This window comes from Dryobates pubescens, chromosome 6 (assembly GCF_014839835.1).
Source record: "Dryobates pubescens isolate bDryPub1 chromosome 6, bDryPub1.pri, whole genome shotgun sequence".
In the NCBI taxonomy this organism is placed as follows: domain Eukaryota; kingdom Metazoa; phylum Chordata; class Aves; order Piciformes; family Picidae; genus Dryobates; species Dryobates pubescens.
Genome location: NC_071617.1, coordinates 9,325,519 through 9,340,361, shown reverse-complemented (window position 1 = coordinate 9,340,361; position 14,843 = coordinate 9,325,519). Strand labels below are relative to the sequence as shown.

Genomic DNA, 14,843 nt, shown 5'->3' with positions numbered 1-14,843 from the left:
TTTTGTTGTGAAACAGGATTAAGAACTAACATAATACAATAGTTTAATTCCATTTTAGAGGCTGTATTACACTCCATTATGAAAAGAACCATGAAAACAATGGATGCCTACAAATTCCTCTTTAGACTATAAATAAGAAGTACGCTTTTGTTACCAAAATATACACATTAAATCTTAAACTTCGTCTCAAGCTGGTACTTCATAGTGCCTCAAATTCTGAAGTCTTTTTCATGTGGTCCATTTCATCTTTGGCTGGTAGGCCTCTCATTCTTTTCCTGTAGCAAGCTGCAAACTGGAAACTCACCTGTGGACTGACTCTTGAACAAGCGTATATATGTACCTATAGATTTGTGTGTGTGTGTGTGTCTGTGCACATGATCCTGTATATGAGATGGAGATGGAAGGGGTTCCCCCTCATTTAAGTGGGAAGGGACAACATACTCCTGTGCTTTGCTTTTGTACTTTCTTCTTTCTGTCCCTTGTCACTTTGGCTGATCACACTCTATGCCTTGTCTCTCATAATTTCCCAAAACCTTTTCCCACTCCCAAAGAGCAGCCCATTCTTTTGTGTAACATGGGTCCTGAGTTGCTTTAGGCAGTGAGCATTTAAGGGAGTTGGCTGTTTCACACAGAAACAAGTGCTTACCCAGTTGATAGTTCATTGGGAACTGAAAGTTGTTGGTCATATGCCAGTGCAAAGGCAGTTTGTCCCTGGTCTTTGGCCTTAAATGCAGCACAGCACTAGAGCTAAAGGCCCGGTCCATTTTCTGCCCCACAGAAATCCTTTACCTTATCACAGAATCACCAAGGTTGTAAGAGACCTCAAAGATCATCAAGTCCAACCTGTCACCACAGACCACATGACTAAACCATGGCACCAAGTGCCACGTCCAATCCCCTCTTGAACACTTCCAGGGAGGGTGACTCCACCACCTCCCTGGGCAGCCCATTCCAATGGCAAAGGACTCTCTCAGTGAAGAACTTTCTCCTCACCTCGAGCCTAGTCTTTGAGAGCAACACCTTAGTCTCTCTACCACAACTACTCTGTGGTAGGTGCTTTTGAGGTATGGGTAAGCAGCACCCCCGTTGTTTTTTTTCCCACCTACCCTCCTCTGTGTAATCCTCTAGTAGCAATGATACAGATAGAAAATCAGTAGTCTCTCCATGCATCTTTTACTCCAACATCTCTTAAAGCTTTACAGTAACCTTGTGATCCCCAGATTGTGGGCTACCAAAAGACAGAATCTGTAAGAATTCAGAACCGTGTTAAATCTGGAATGAAAGCACTAGAGAAATCCAGACTAACTACAGTGTAAGAAGAGAGCAGCCAGGCCCAGGAGATAAATTGATTATCAGGTTCCTCACTACCCACAAAGTATTTCTACAGAGCAGAGAAGATGTCCTAGAGCATGCTGTGAGGAAGATACTTATAGACCTCACTGGGAGCAGGTTTCAAAACTGAGCAGGAGGTTGTGCTTGTTTTATTTTGGCAGAGGTTGTTTGCACAGCTTCTAATTTTAAAATCCTTAGATGCATGTGCAGGCTGGCTGATCCTTCATAAACAAGAATGAAATGGCAAATTATTTTTTTTTTTTAACCAAGAACTGAATTGCAAACTGGAAAAAAAAAAGAGTATTTTAAAAATCTCTGTTTTTACATGGCTTCTCGAAGTGTAGGATGCTAACCTTAACCTATATTTCTTCTTGGTGTGCTAGACCTTACTTTTCACAGAATCACCAAGGTTGGAACAGACCACCAAGTCCAACTCATCACCACAGACCACCAAGTTCAACCCATCACCACAGACCTCATGACTAAACCATGGCACCAAGTGCCACGTCCAGTCCCCTCTTGAACACTTCCAGGGATGGTGACTCCACCACCTCCCTAGGCAGCCTATTCCAATGCCTAACAACCCTCTCAGTGAAGAACTTTCTCCTCACCTCGAGCCTAAACCTCCACTGGCGCAGCTTGAGACTGTTCTAGTTCTGGTGCTGGCTGCCTGGGAGAAGAGACTAATCCCCTCCTGGCTACAACCACCCTTCAGGTAGTTGTAGCCAGCAATAAGGTCTCCTCTTCTCCAGGCTAAACAATCCCAGCTCCGTCAGCCTCTCCTCATAGGGCTTGTGCTCGAGGCCTCTCATCAGAAAGGCAAAATGATGCATCTGCCTTGGAATTGGAATGGTGCTGTTTCCATTTGCCTTTCCACATTCAGATGATGTACTGTGGAATGATTTAGAATTCTTGGTTTTGTTCTGTAAGATTAGAACTAACTCTGAAAATGCATTAACATTTTCTCTTGTTTATTGTTACAGAGACCAATGGGTCAGATAACTCTATCCCAATGGCATATCTTACACTAGATCATCAGTTACAGGTAATAAATATATGCTGTATTAGATTATGTATCATGCTTTTAATTCTACTGTGTAAATTTGGGGCTGCAAAAATGTAGTGTCACATATTTACCTGAGTTTATATTCTGTCTTAACTTTTGACCAAGGCTAAAAAAACATATTATGTAATATGAGACTGGTTGACTCAGATTTGATGAAGCTATTAAAAACAAACCCTGAGAAACATGATCCCTAAAAACAAATGTAAGCGGAGTTTGACTGTCAAAGTAATAGAGTATTTACTTGAGTGTTACTGAATTAAACTGTTGCATACACTTCATTTTTTGTGTTTGACATTAAACACTGCTTTGATTTTGGTGACAGAGTAACTGCAGATTTGATGTTTCAGTCAACTTTGACAACAGTGCTGTAACATTTTCCAGGGCACTTATTTTTAAAAGCTTACTGGTTTTTAAAAGATGTTATAAATACACTGCAGAGACATTCTAACAGTCTATATACTAAGATATCAGTTCATTAGTTTTTAACATGTCTGATTTATTTTCAGCCTCTAGCACCATGCCCAAACTCCAAAGAATCTATGGCTGTGTTTGAACAGCACTGCAAAATGGCACAAGAATATATGAAAGTTCAGACAGAAATTGCATTGCTATTGCAGAGGAAGTAAGTAGAAATTTTTATAACCTTTTCTGTTCTTCTGTGACTATTATTTCTGTCTTTAGGAAGTAACATTTCATAAGGTATAATCATTTTCCAGCCTTAATCTCAGAAGTACTGAGCTGCTTAGGACAGGTCAGATACATAAAGCAGGTAATTGAAAGTTTTAATCAATATCAAGGCTCTTCTTCTGGACAGGTTCTACTTCAAAGTGTGGCACATCTGTTTATGTAATGTATGTCATCTCAAATGAAAGATCTGGACTGTTGACGAACCTTGGAATCTTATTTCCAACGATGTCCAGTAAAAGATGTAATTTGTAGGTAATCTCTTGGATAATAGGTTATAGAATTTTAAGTAATATGTCAGTGTTACTCATTTTTAACTTGGTTTGTACTTTAGATCTTCTGGTTTTCTATCAGGAGTTTAGGACTTAAAAGTTATTTTGTGCCTCCTTATCCTTGAGGTCTGGAAATAAGTTCTTTCCTCACATATTGTGGCGTGATGGGTTGAGGCAGATCCCCTCCCCACCACCGGCCAAAAATGACGACTCAGGCAAACGGATTGCAAAAGTGATGGAAAGTTTAAATGAAAGCGGTGAACGTTTACAGAGAGACAGAAGAGCAGTGACAAAAAAATCCCAAAGCAGACCCAGAAACATCCCATTCCCACCTGAGGGTACACCCAGGGCTCCTTCTTCCCCACCTCCCCCCCCACTGCTAGGCTAGTCTCAGCTGGCCAGATCTGAGACTGCCCGTCCCCCTGGCCTTGGGCCTAGTGAGGCCCAAGGCCGGGAGACATCTTCCCCAAGTTACCAAGTGGTGGAGAGGGGAGAAAGAGGAAGTGCCAGACCCTGCACTGGATCTTATGGTGGCACAGGGAATTATGGTACAAAATACCTGGTTTCCTGTGTCCACCCACTGGGCTGGACTTTTGGACGCAGGAAGCACTCCATGTGTGGACACAGCAGAGGGCATCCAGCCCAAACTGCTACATGCGGGCACAAATAAATGAAGCAACTGAGTGTATTGTTCAATTAGGGCCAAAGTTACTGCTGATTCAGAGCTTCAGTTTGCAATGCATTCTGTTGTGTTGTGCTTCTCATAATTTCTGTTTCCTCATGGTGGGTAGAATTCTGAGAGGTCATATATACTCCCATGCTCAACCAAGTAACCAGCTTGTTACCTAGCCACCAGCATCTGACCCACTGCAGGCAAGTAGTTGATAATGAGGAACTTGCCTTGGTGAGCAAGGTAGTGGGAAAAGAGTGTACGTAAATTTACCTCTTCTAGATTACAAGTAGCATACAGACTGGAGAACAATGCTGCTCTAAGATCAACCTCCTATCATCTATTTGCTTTTGGCTTAGCATCCTAAAAGCAGCTGTTTTTCATGAGGAGATACTGAAGCTAGTGTGAAGATCTTCATTTTTATTTGATTTCTGTTGTCCCAAACAGCAAATAAATTATGTGAATTTGTGTTTCAAAACTGCTAAATCTGTACCTTTAGCTTCCTACTTTATCTTTTTATCTAGGAAGCATGAATACCCATTTCTCCCAAATTGTTTTTTTTTTCAGTCAAAACATAACTCCCCATAGATATTAAAATACAGTGTTGTGATTGATGAATTTAACGCCGGTTAAAGTTTATCCTCTATAGAATTATTAAGTTTTTCTTAAACTGTAATTAAAAAACATATGGCACAATTAGCATGAACTTCCTCCTCTACTGTTTTGTTGCTAGAATGTTGCTGGCAGCTTGCCTTCTTGTCACCTCATAAACAAATAGTAAAACAAACTGCCACATCAGTTTTGCAGGATAATTTATAGCAAGTTTATCAGTGTGTTTGTTCCGCTAAAGCGGTTGCTAAAAAAGCATGTTTTGAATGCTTATGGCATACATTAAGTGAAATGACAGTTACAAAAATAAGTTGCTTGATTCTTCCACTGGTTTAAGAAGTTCAAGTCCAAACAGAAAACAGCACTTCCCCAAAAAAATTACCAGAATTGTTGTGATTTTTGTCCCGGTTTTTTGAGCTTTAAAATGTACACAGTTAAGCAAAATTGGAGTTGAATACGTCTCTGAAATTCTTTGTTGATTCTTAGACGTTTTACTGTGGCATGTAAAACTATGTCTGAAGGACGTTATACAAAGGACAGTTTTAGGGAGATGGAGACTTGCAGCTATTTTAAAGTTTAAATGTAGATTTGGAAGAGAATTTTTCCCTAGACTACAGTAAATAATAGGATTATTTATTTTCCTCACAAAATACCCTCAGCCATGGGATCAGACTGACAATCAAATACTGACTTGAAATGTGTGAAGTCATTTGCAGACAAATGGAAGTAGATTATAAATGACAATTACCTTTTGTTGTTGTTGTTACTATTTTAGACAAGAGCTAATAGCAGAACTGGACCAGGATGAAAAAGACCAGCAAAACACATCCCGTCTGGTACAAGAGCATAAAAAGCTGTTAGACGAAAACAAAAGTCTCTCAACTTACTATCAGCAATGCAAAAAACAATTAGAGGTCATCAGAAATCAGCAACAGAAACGGCCAGGCACATCATGATTTCCTGGGACCTTTGACATTAAAAATATGCACAAAAAAAGACTGATTATTTTTTTTTTATTGTTACTACTATCCCTTATTATGACAACTCATGAGTGTTAGCTTCTTGGTGTGATCTGTATTTGTCTGCTACACTTAACATCATTTAATTTTCTTTTTCCTAATGGTGGACATCCGGTTCAACAGGTTAATCGAAGAAGGTGAGAAAACAGTGACTTGAATTAACCAACAGCCCTCAGTTTAAAGCAAGCCCCCAGAGGCTGTGTGCATGCTCCTTGTGTGAAGGCTAGCCTAACACGTGTTCAAACAGCTGCTAAGTTGTAAGATCTTGGGTTTAGTTTTTGGTATTACCTCGATAACGAGCAAAACAAAAACTTTCCTGTTTAAGAATGATTTTGTTCCAGTGTCTCATCTCAAATTATTAATATGATGGTTACTTTTCAGGACTTAAACATGCACCAAGCTGCAGAGGTGATGCTGGCTGACCAGAGCAATTCATGATGCATTAGGGATGCCTTTTACCTGTAGACATAGTGTATTTTTTCCACGTGCAAAATGGTATGCAAACTGATGCCAGCATCCTTGGTTCAGTGCTTGATAGCCCTGCATTTTGACTAATATATTTCTTGTAATCTTGCATTCATAAAATATTTGAAGTAAAAAGCTGTATTTTCTTTCTTGGGGGGTGGGGGGAATGACATACAGTTTCCTGCAAAATTTATGAAAGTGATTCACTGGGTAAGGTTGATGCCTTATATAAGAGAGAATCAAAAATGTGTGAATGTGTGTTTTAAACCTCTGAAGCTTTTGTCCCTGTAGTATCTTTGGAAGGAAATTCAGAAGCATATTGATACAAAACTTTAAATACTTGCTCCCTTTATACCACTTCTTGGATTATTATTTTTTTTTCCTTACAATTTATTTGCAGAGAAGCATTTACCATAAATTCAAATACGTTTGGCTTAGATTGGGAGAGAAGGATTTGGGGAAATGAACTTACTTTAAATAGCAAATTAAGAAATGGAGTTGAGTATGCAAATAGTGGAAACTATTAAGAAAATTAGGGAAATGGCTTAGACCTCCATCAGGACTCTCAGTTATTCCACTCGCTTGAACACAGTTCAAAGGAAGTCCATCACAGAATGGTTGCTCCCTTTGTGGCTGAAGAGTTGCATTTCATGAACTCAAGCAGAATATGTAATGTTTGGTGTCATTACTTACCATTATTACGTGGGAGAAAATAACTACTTGTTTACATTGTTGATGGATTGTGACTTAACTTTTTAACTGGTACAAAAACGAGGCATTTCTAAATACAATGAGAACTTGTTCTTGACACAAGCTTTTGGTGTGCTCATTTGTGGGCAGGGTTTTTAATAACACTCTGTTGCAGAAGGAAAATTAAAAAAAAAAAAGAAGTTTTGCTGCTGAGCCCTCAAAATACAAGAGGAATCGTCTGGAATTTGGTGTGCACTTACTTCAAATGAATAATTATTCATAAGAGCCCATGAGCAGAGCGTGAAAAAACAGTAAGGGCAAAAACTTTCCAGTCTTCTCTCTTCCTCTTCCTGCCTACCTGATAAAAAGCATTAGTACTGTTGTGCTTATCTGTCAGAACAAAGGTGACAAACAGTTTACTGAACAGTGTCATCCTGTCTGGAAAATAAATCTATTTGTGGCAAACCTCTGGGAGTTAAAAAAAACCTTCCCTCATTTTATTTAAATAAATGAAAGGTTATCATTCCCAAAACCTTAGCAGATAATTTGATTAGTTAGCTGAAACTGATATTGGGATCAGCTTAAGGGCACACATATTTATAGCAAAATGTAATTGGCAGAGAAAATAACTGTAGTATTAGGAATAGCACAAGTTATCCAGAGCGTTGCCATTCACATACATCTGTCCATCTACCAAAATGGACGTGCTCAGTGATCAGCAGCTTCCTTAGCATGTACTGAAGCACGAAGTAGAGCAACATAAATACTAATGCTCAACTTCAGGTGCATGGCTGATGATTACATGCACAAAATCATTTCCCAGGACAGCTTTTGAAAGTTCGCCTTGTCATAGAATAGAAACACTAAAGGTAAATCAGCATTGAATGTGAGAAGTCACTTTGTGGCAAAGTTGGAATAATGGAAGTGAAGGCAGTGCTAACTTAATGGTACATGGTAGAAGTCTGTTCTAGTAGTTGCTTATGACTTTCCAGGGTTTACATTGCATAGGGTCTCAAATTGTAAAGTACTGTGCTACCATGCGCTGCTGAACTCGGCTCCAGTCGGTAGTTAGGTTATATTGCTTTTGTAATTCTCAAAGGGAATTCAGAGTTCAACCTTTTGCCTTCAAATTGCCCCTTTCTTAAACCACCACAAAGTTTAGAAGTATTTTCCCAGATTCCTCAGTGAAGTGTTCTGTGTGGCAAAATCTGTATAACATAAAACAAAACCCCCCTGTAATGGGTAGAATATAGTGGTTTGGGCTAAGAAGAGTTTAACAGCTTAATTTTCAGTGACCTTTAGCATCTTCATAAGGCTCTTGTTTTAAAGTTGTTTACAAATGTACTTTTATTTTTCTGTTAAAGTATCTGGAGTGTTCAGGAATTTTTTTTCATGTACTCTTTTGTCCAGTTAAAGCTGTTCCTCTAATAACAGAGGTGAAGCATCTACTTTCGTCTGGGCGCTGCCTTCTCAGAAAAGGTAGCGGGCTCTGCTTTTTGTTAAAGTACGTGTTCTGTAAAAGATTGTCATTGAAAGTATGCTTCTGTACACTTCTGCCAAAAATGCCATTTTTAGGCTTTTTTTGGTGTTTTGTGGTTTGTTTGGGTTTTTTTTTTTTCTGAGGAGAAGTAGAAGATTGTAATTCAAATGTTGTACATAAACAATGATTTCATGTGATTTGGGAATGAGCAGTGTGGCTTTCTGCTACAGGGTTTTATTGCATTGTCAGGAATCTAATGAATAAAAGCTGAGAGATTTCCACAAATATGTAGCAATGCCCCAGCGCCTGCCAGGGCATCCTTGATCCCTGATGGAATCCCACATGGGGTGGGGGATAGATCATCATGCAGTTGTTCCCACCGCTGAAAGAAAATTCTTCTGCTATTAGCTCTTCCCTTCCTGTGTGCAGAAGTAGGGTGTAGGATAAATAGTCTCACTCATAACTGAGCGTCAAGATGTTTTAAGAATGCCACATCTTTCATTGGGTTATTCTGGAAAGGGATCCCTGGAACTTTTCTATGTTGTTCATAATGGATTTTACTGCTTGAGTTTCTGCTGCCATACCGCAGGCAGAGACAGCTCTTAACTGTCTCCTTGCCTGTGAAGAACACAAAATTGTGCTTCAGATCTGTCCTGAGCTGCTTCGAACAACTCAGCTGTTTTAGGTGCTCAAAGCTACAGAAAAGTTTGAAGGGTTAAGGGGAAATTTAAAAAAAAAAAAGATGCAGCACACTCAGCTCCTCAAAATACAGATTTCCCTGTGGTGAGCTGGTTGAAGGGCAGGTTCTGATGAAAGTAAGCCTGTGCATGTGTATGCTCGTATGTATACACACAGTTAGGTGTGTAAGTGTGGAGAGCTGCATACAGCAAATCAAAACTGAGAATGATGCCCTTTTTATTTCCAAAATCTGAGCCTTCTCTAGTTAGTTTTTATTTCCTTCAATAACATCACTAGATGAGGGGTGCTTTAGGCCTGTGAGGATCAAGCTCTGTAGAGACAGGTAGAGGTATGTGAGTGCATCAGTTACATTTTCGTGCCCATCTAACCCTTTTCTGCTTCTTGCAGGGACAATTCAGAGTTGCTACAAGCATTTAGATTTTGAACCTGTATCCTGACTCTGCTTGTGGAGGAGTACTTCATGAAAGAGCAAAAGGGAATTTAGACCAAATACTTTACATTTTTGATTATCAGCGAAATACTGTCTTAAAGTACTTTAAAAGCACTGCTCATGCTAGAACTTCAAACAAGCATTAATGAAGAAACCTTTTTTTTTTTATAGCCTTGTGCTTTGCACTGAGTAGTAAAAATTTGAAATACTCAAGGGATAGAATAGGTTTGTGTTCACATAATTACACATGCTTTGCCTGTTCCCCCCTGGTAACTTGGATAAAGGCAGCCCAATTACTCTTGTGCTTGGCAGCTGTTGCCTTTTACGGATAGGGAGGAGCGAATCGCTGCCTTATGCGATGTTAAAAACATACTCAGCCCTGTGAAGCAAAAGGCACTGGGAAAGGCAGACCTGGAAACAAGCAGAAGGGAGTCCCTACCTCCTTGCTGTGAGACTAGAGCTTTTCACCAGTGCTGGGGGAGATGGATGTGACATTGTGCACTCCAACTGTGGCTCCCCAGCAGCAATGCTCAGGCTGCAGCTGTGAGTTGGTGATCCTGAGGGTCTTTTCCAACCTGAATGTTTCTGTGATTCTGTGAGTTGTGGCTTCCCTCAGACCTCTTTTGTGTCCTTTAACAGTGGGTCCTCCCTTTGTAAACACAAACCCACTAACCCTGATGTGCAGACTGGTGGAAATGCACTCCTCTTTTCCTGGCCATGCTTTTCCCTCCCACTGGTGCTGAGTAGGACAGGCTATGGAGCAGCTGCACATGGGCTGCTTTTCTGTGATGTTTAGGCAGAGGACCAAGGAGTGACATGTACTTATACAGCCTGGGTGCTTAGGATGCGGGTTGGGACACAATTTTAACTTACAGCAGGAACTTAGGAAAAAATACCTATTTGTAAGAGACTTTTATGATGACATGAGGTGGACAAGCCTAAGAGCTCTGGGTCTGTGCCTCTCCTTTTTCACAGGAAGCAGTAAGGTTGTCCTTTGCCTACTGGGCCACTTCAAGTTACTTGCAAAGCTACTATGACTGTCCTGGTAGTTCCTGCAATGTGAAAAGAGGGGTGGCCAAAAAGGTGCTTAAGAAAATGAGGAGAGTTGTTTGCAATTAGCCTCTCATGCAGCATTGCTGGTGCCAATACGATAGACTATGCAGACTCCTCTCCAAACACGGACAAAGTTTGGTCTGAGAGGAAATTCATTTTCCTGCCATCTGAGGATGTCTGTATTTGCCAAGCTGCCACCACAGAAGAGTTGCCATGAACATCTTTGTTCTCCAAGGCTTCAGAAGAGCCTGCCTGTGCCCATCACCAGAGGAGGACTCGAACAGCTGTCTCCAAAAAGTTAAACCTGGTACGTGCAAATCAGACTCTTATTTAAGTTCCTTACATCATCATTAGCAACATGGCAAGAGCATAGCCGGGAATTGTTCGTGAGGTAGGTGAAGCTAATTTAGCTTGCCCTCTGAGGGTTGCCTGGGGTGTGGGTCTGCTGGGCACAAACTGCTTCTGTCAGTAACGTGCTTGGACAGGACCTAAGAGGCAGAGACGGCGCAAGGAGCCGTTTTGGTCAGAGCACCTGTGCCTTACATCAGCACAGTGCTGCAGCTGAATGGTAGCAGGCCTGCCCATAAGAGCCATGCTGCTGGTTTTCACCAGAGGTCTTCAGCCACCACTCCAGGTGTCCCTTGAATGCTGGCAGACACTGAAGCTGTAGCAAAGGGTGAGATTTATGGTGATCTTTTTATGCTCATCAAATAGATAACCAGGAGATGGCTGAGGTGAGATTGGTTTCATTTGTTTTGAAAAACAAAAAAAAACCCACAAGACAACACAACCCAAAAATAAATGAGGGTGAGGGTCACTGAGCACACACTGGAACAGGGAAATGAACCCATATCCTTAGCGCAAGTCCTGCCCGAGTGCACTACCAAAAGAACCATGTGGTGAAACAAGTGGTGTGGTAGAGGCTTCATGGTTGCTTTTCTGTGTGCTCTATCTTCTCAGACTTGAAAGGAGAAAGAGGACAAAGCTTTAACAACACAGCTGGGAACCCAAGTGTGGCTGGCTTCTTATTTTGCATATTAAGGCATGCCCCACCCAAAAAAAAGTGCTATTAGTCAACCTGAGTTGTCAATCTCAAATGCTTTACTTCTGTGGTTTTAGAGCCACATAACCTGCACCTCCTGGGCAAGCCTCAGCTTTCACTGGCTTTGAACAGGTACAGCTGAAGGCTATTCCTTTTCAAAAGTGGAAGGAGACAGCATACTCAGAGCCACTAGCAGCAGCAACTTCTTTTCTCCAGGACTTGAGCCAAAGTGAGAAGAGCAGAGGAATTTGCCCCTCCATAAAGCGTAAGCTTTTGTCTAACTACTACTGGAGCATCTCTTTTTAATATAATCCTGCTGTGATAAATCATGAAAGATGAAAAGGGATGAGCATTAAGAATCTGGTTTGGCTTTAAGTGTCTGAGGGCTCAAATATTGGGAATGGTTTTCCTTCCCTGGTGCCCAGACTCAGAGCTAGAAGAGGAACTAGCTGATATAACCAGGGGCACACAGATTTTCTGTATTCTATTCAGCTCCTCCGAATTTAGTCTCTGACAGTGAGACCCATGTACAGAGATTAGAGACTTGATAAAGAAGGTCATAAAATCTTCATTACACAGAAAATGACTCTAGAGAAGTTTAGCCTTTACTTGATTTAATCAGGAGCAGACTTAGGAACAATGAAATGAGTAATTTTCAGGATATCTTTAGTAGGAAGAACATCAGTCTAATGGCAGGTGGTGATGTTACAAGTTTTTTAGTAGCATTGTCTATTTTTACCTGAGTGGTTACTTGCAGTCTGGGTATTGAAGTTGAATCACAGAAGTATTGAGGCTGGAACAGACCTCTGAGATCCTGAAGTCCAGCCTATGACCTAACACCACCACATCGACTAGACCATGCCACTACGTACCACATCCAATCTTTCTTTAAACACTTCCAGGGACAGTGACTCCAACACCTCCCTGGGTAGTCCATTCCAGTTTCTAATTACCCTTTCCATGAGGAAGTGCTTCCTAACATCCAACCTAAACCTCCCATGGTGTGGCTTCAGGCCATGCCCTCTTGTCCTGTCACAAGTTGCCTGGGAGGAGAGGCAGACCCCCACCTTACTACAGCTTCCCTTCAGATAGTTTTAGAGTGTGATAAGGTTCCCCCCACCAAATCCTTCTCCAGGCTAGACAGCCCCAGCTCCCTCAGCCTCTCCTCATAAGACTTTCCTTCCAGTCCTTTCCCCAGTCTCATTGCTCTCCTCAGGACCTGCTCCAGCACCTCAGTATCTTTCTTGAAGCGAGGGACCCAGACCTGCACACAGTACTCGAGGTGAGGCCTTAGCAGTGCAGGGGGAGTGCAGGGGCAGAATTCCATCCCTAGCCCTGCTGGCCACACTATTCCTGATACAAGCCAAGATGCCACAGGCCTTCTGTGCCAGCTGGGCACAGTGCTGGCTCATGTTCAGTTGGTTGTCAAAAAGCACTTCCAGGTCCCTCTCAGCCAGGCTGCTCTCCAGCCACTCATCCCCCAGTCTGTAGCACTGCGTGGGGTTATTGTGGCCGAAGTGTAGGACCCTGCAATTGGCCTTGTTACACCTCATACCATTGGCCACAGCCCATCAACTCAGCCTGCCCAGGTCTCTCCTGAAGTGTCTTCCTACCTTCCAGCAGATCCACACTCACCCCAACTTGGTGCCATCTGAGAATTTACTAACACTAGACTCGATCCCCTCATCCAAGTCACCAGTAAAGATATTGAATAGAACTGGGCCCAGTACTGATCCCTGGGGCTCACCACTGGTCACCAGACACCAACTGGATGCTGCACCATTCACAACCACTCTCTGTGCCAGTTTTTAACCCAGCAGAGGCTGCACCTGTCCAAGCCATGGGCTGCCAGCTTTTCCAGGAGGATGCTGTGGGAAATTGTTTTGCTGAAGTCTAGGTCTAGGTAGACCACATCCACAGCCCTCCCTTCATCTACCAGGTGGGTCACCCACTCACATGGTGAGATCAGATTGGTTAGGCAGGACCTTCCTTTCCTAAGCCCATGTTGGCTGGGCCTGATCCCAGTGCTTGATGGCACTTGGGATGAGCTGCTGCATACCTTGCCAGGCACTGAGGTCAGGCTGACAGGCCTGTAGTTCCCCAGATCCTCCTTTTGGCCCTTTTAGTGGATGAGCATCACATTGGCCAAGCTCCAGTCATCTGGGACCTCAGGCTGGGGGAAAACAGAACTTTGGGTTCACAGAAAGTGAATTTGCAAAGTCCATTTCTGAAATCAAACCAAATGTTGAAATCTCAAAACTTTGGAAGAAAAATGAAGGGAAATGCAAGTGAGAAAAATGGATTTGCAAGCAAACTGGCAAATATCTAAAACTGGGCAGGGAAGCAAATGATGTATTACCTTCACACCTGCAGGAGAGAGACAGTGTTCCAAAATCTTTGCTTTTTCCAGCTCTATCAGTTGGTCTGAGAGGTAGTTACTCTTCTAGCAAACCATGCCTGGGTGAAACCTTTTCACTATCACAAGTGCAAACAGTATCATATTCTTTGTTCTTTAACATCAGGTTCCCAAGACAGTGCAGTCCTTGATAGGTAATCAGTGTGCAGGGCTAGGAAGAGGGTATGTTCTTCATTTCCCAGGCAAGTCTCACTAAGACTATAGCAGTAGCTGCAACGTCCAAGTTTCTTCCAAATGGCTTATAGTGATAAGCAGTTTGCTGCTGAAGGTTGCTTTGTTTCAGCTGGCTTCTTGCCCTAAAAGCATTTCCCATAATTACCTATTGCACTCCAAAGAAAACATTGGAATAAATTAAAAGGCTGTCTATAAACTAAAATTTTGGAAATCTGAGGTTGAGATCACTTGTTAAAGCAAAAGAACTGTCCACCCTGGCAGTGTAATGTAAAATCATCTGTAGTAGCTCTCTGTCAGATGGTGCTGCCAAGTCTCAAGAGCCCTTTTTGTTTGCAGGATGAATAAGCTGAATGTTTTACAAAGTGCTTTAAAGAAGTTTAAAAGTGCTGACTGATTATGTTCTGGTTCAGCGTCCTTCCTGCTGTGTAATGGACAAGTGTGCAGTACCTCTAAAAAGCGCCTTGAAATACAGAAGCGTTCAGGCAAGTCATTGATTCATCTGTATTCAAGCCACCACAGCAGCATTGTGAAGAATTTTGCAAGGTCATCACAACAGATTTCTCAAATCTCAGTGCTATCACCTCCATTGTCTGCCCTGTGGTCCAGCCTGAGCATGCCAAGAAAAGAAAAGTGGCCACCTCCACAAGCCAGTCAAAAATTGAATGCAGCATCAGCGGTGTTCAATTGCTTGCATAGAAATATTGTTGTACAGTATGGCAATGAATCACAAGCTATGATGTTC

The 14,843-nt window shown here is 41.9% G+C and overlaps 1 protein-coding gene across 6 annotated transcripts in view; it reads left to right on the top strand.

Annotated features, from left to right (window-relative positions):
- The window catches only part of MAP3K7 (mitogen-activated protein kinase kinase kinase 7), a 46,286-nt gene extending 40,017 nt beyond the window's left edge, over positions 1–6,269 (top strand). For all 6 annotated transcript variants that reach the window (XM_054162587.1, XM_054162586.1, XM_054162585.1 and 3 more), the window contains 3 exons: positions 2,316–2,377; positions 2,905–3,020; positions 5,409–6,269. In XM_054162587.1, the coding sequence (XP_054018562.1) occupies positions 2,316–2,377; positions 2,905–3,020; positions 5,409–5,589 (359 nt within the window). In that variant the 3' untranslated portion in view covers positions 5,590–6,269. The remainder of the gene's footprint in view (positions 1–2,315; positions 2,378–2,904; positions 3,021–5,408) is intronic.
- The last annotated feature ends 8,574 nt before the right edge of the window (positions 6,270–14,843 follow it).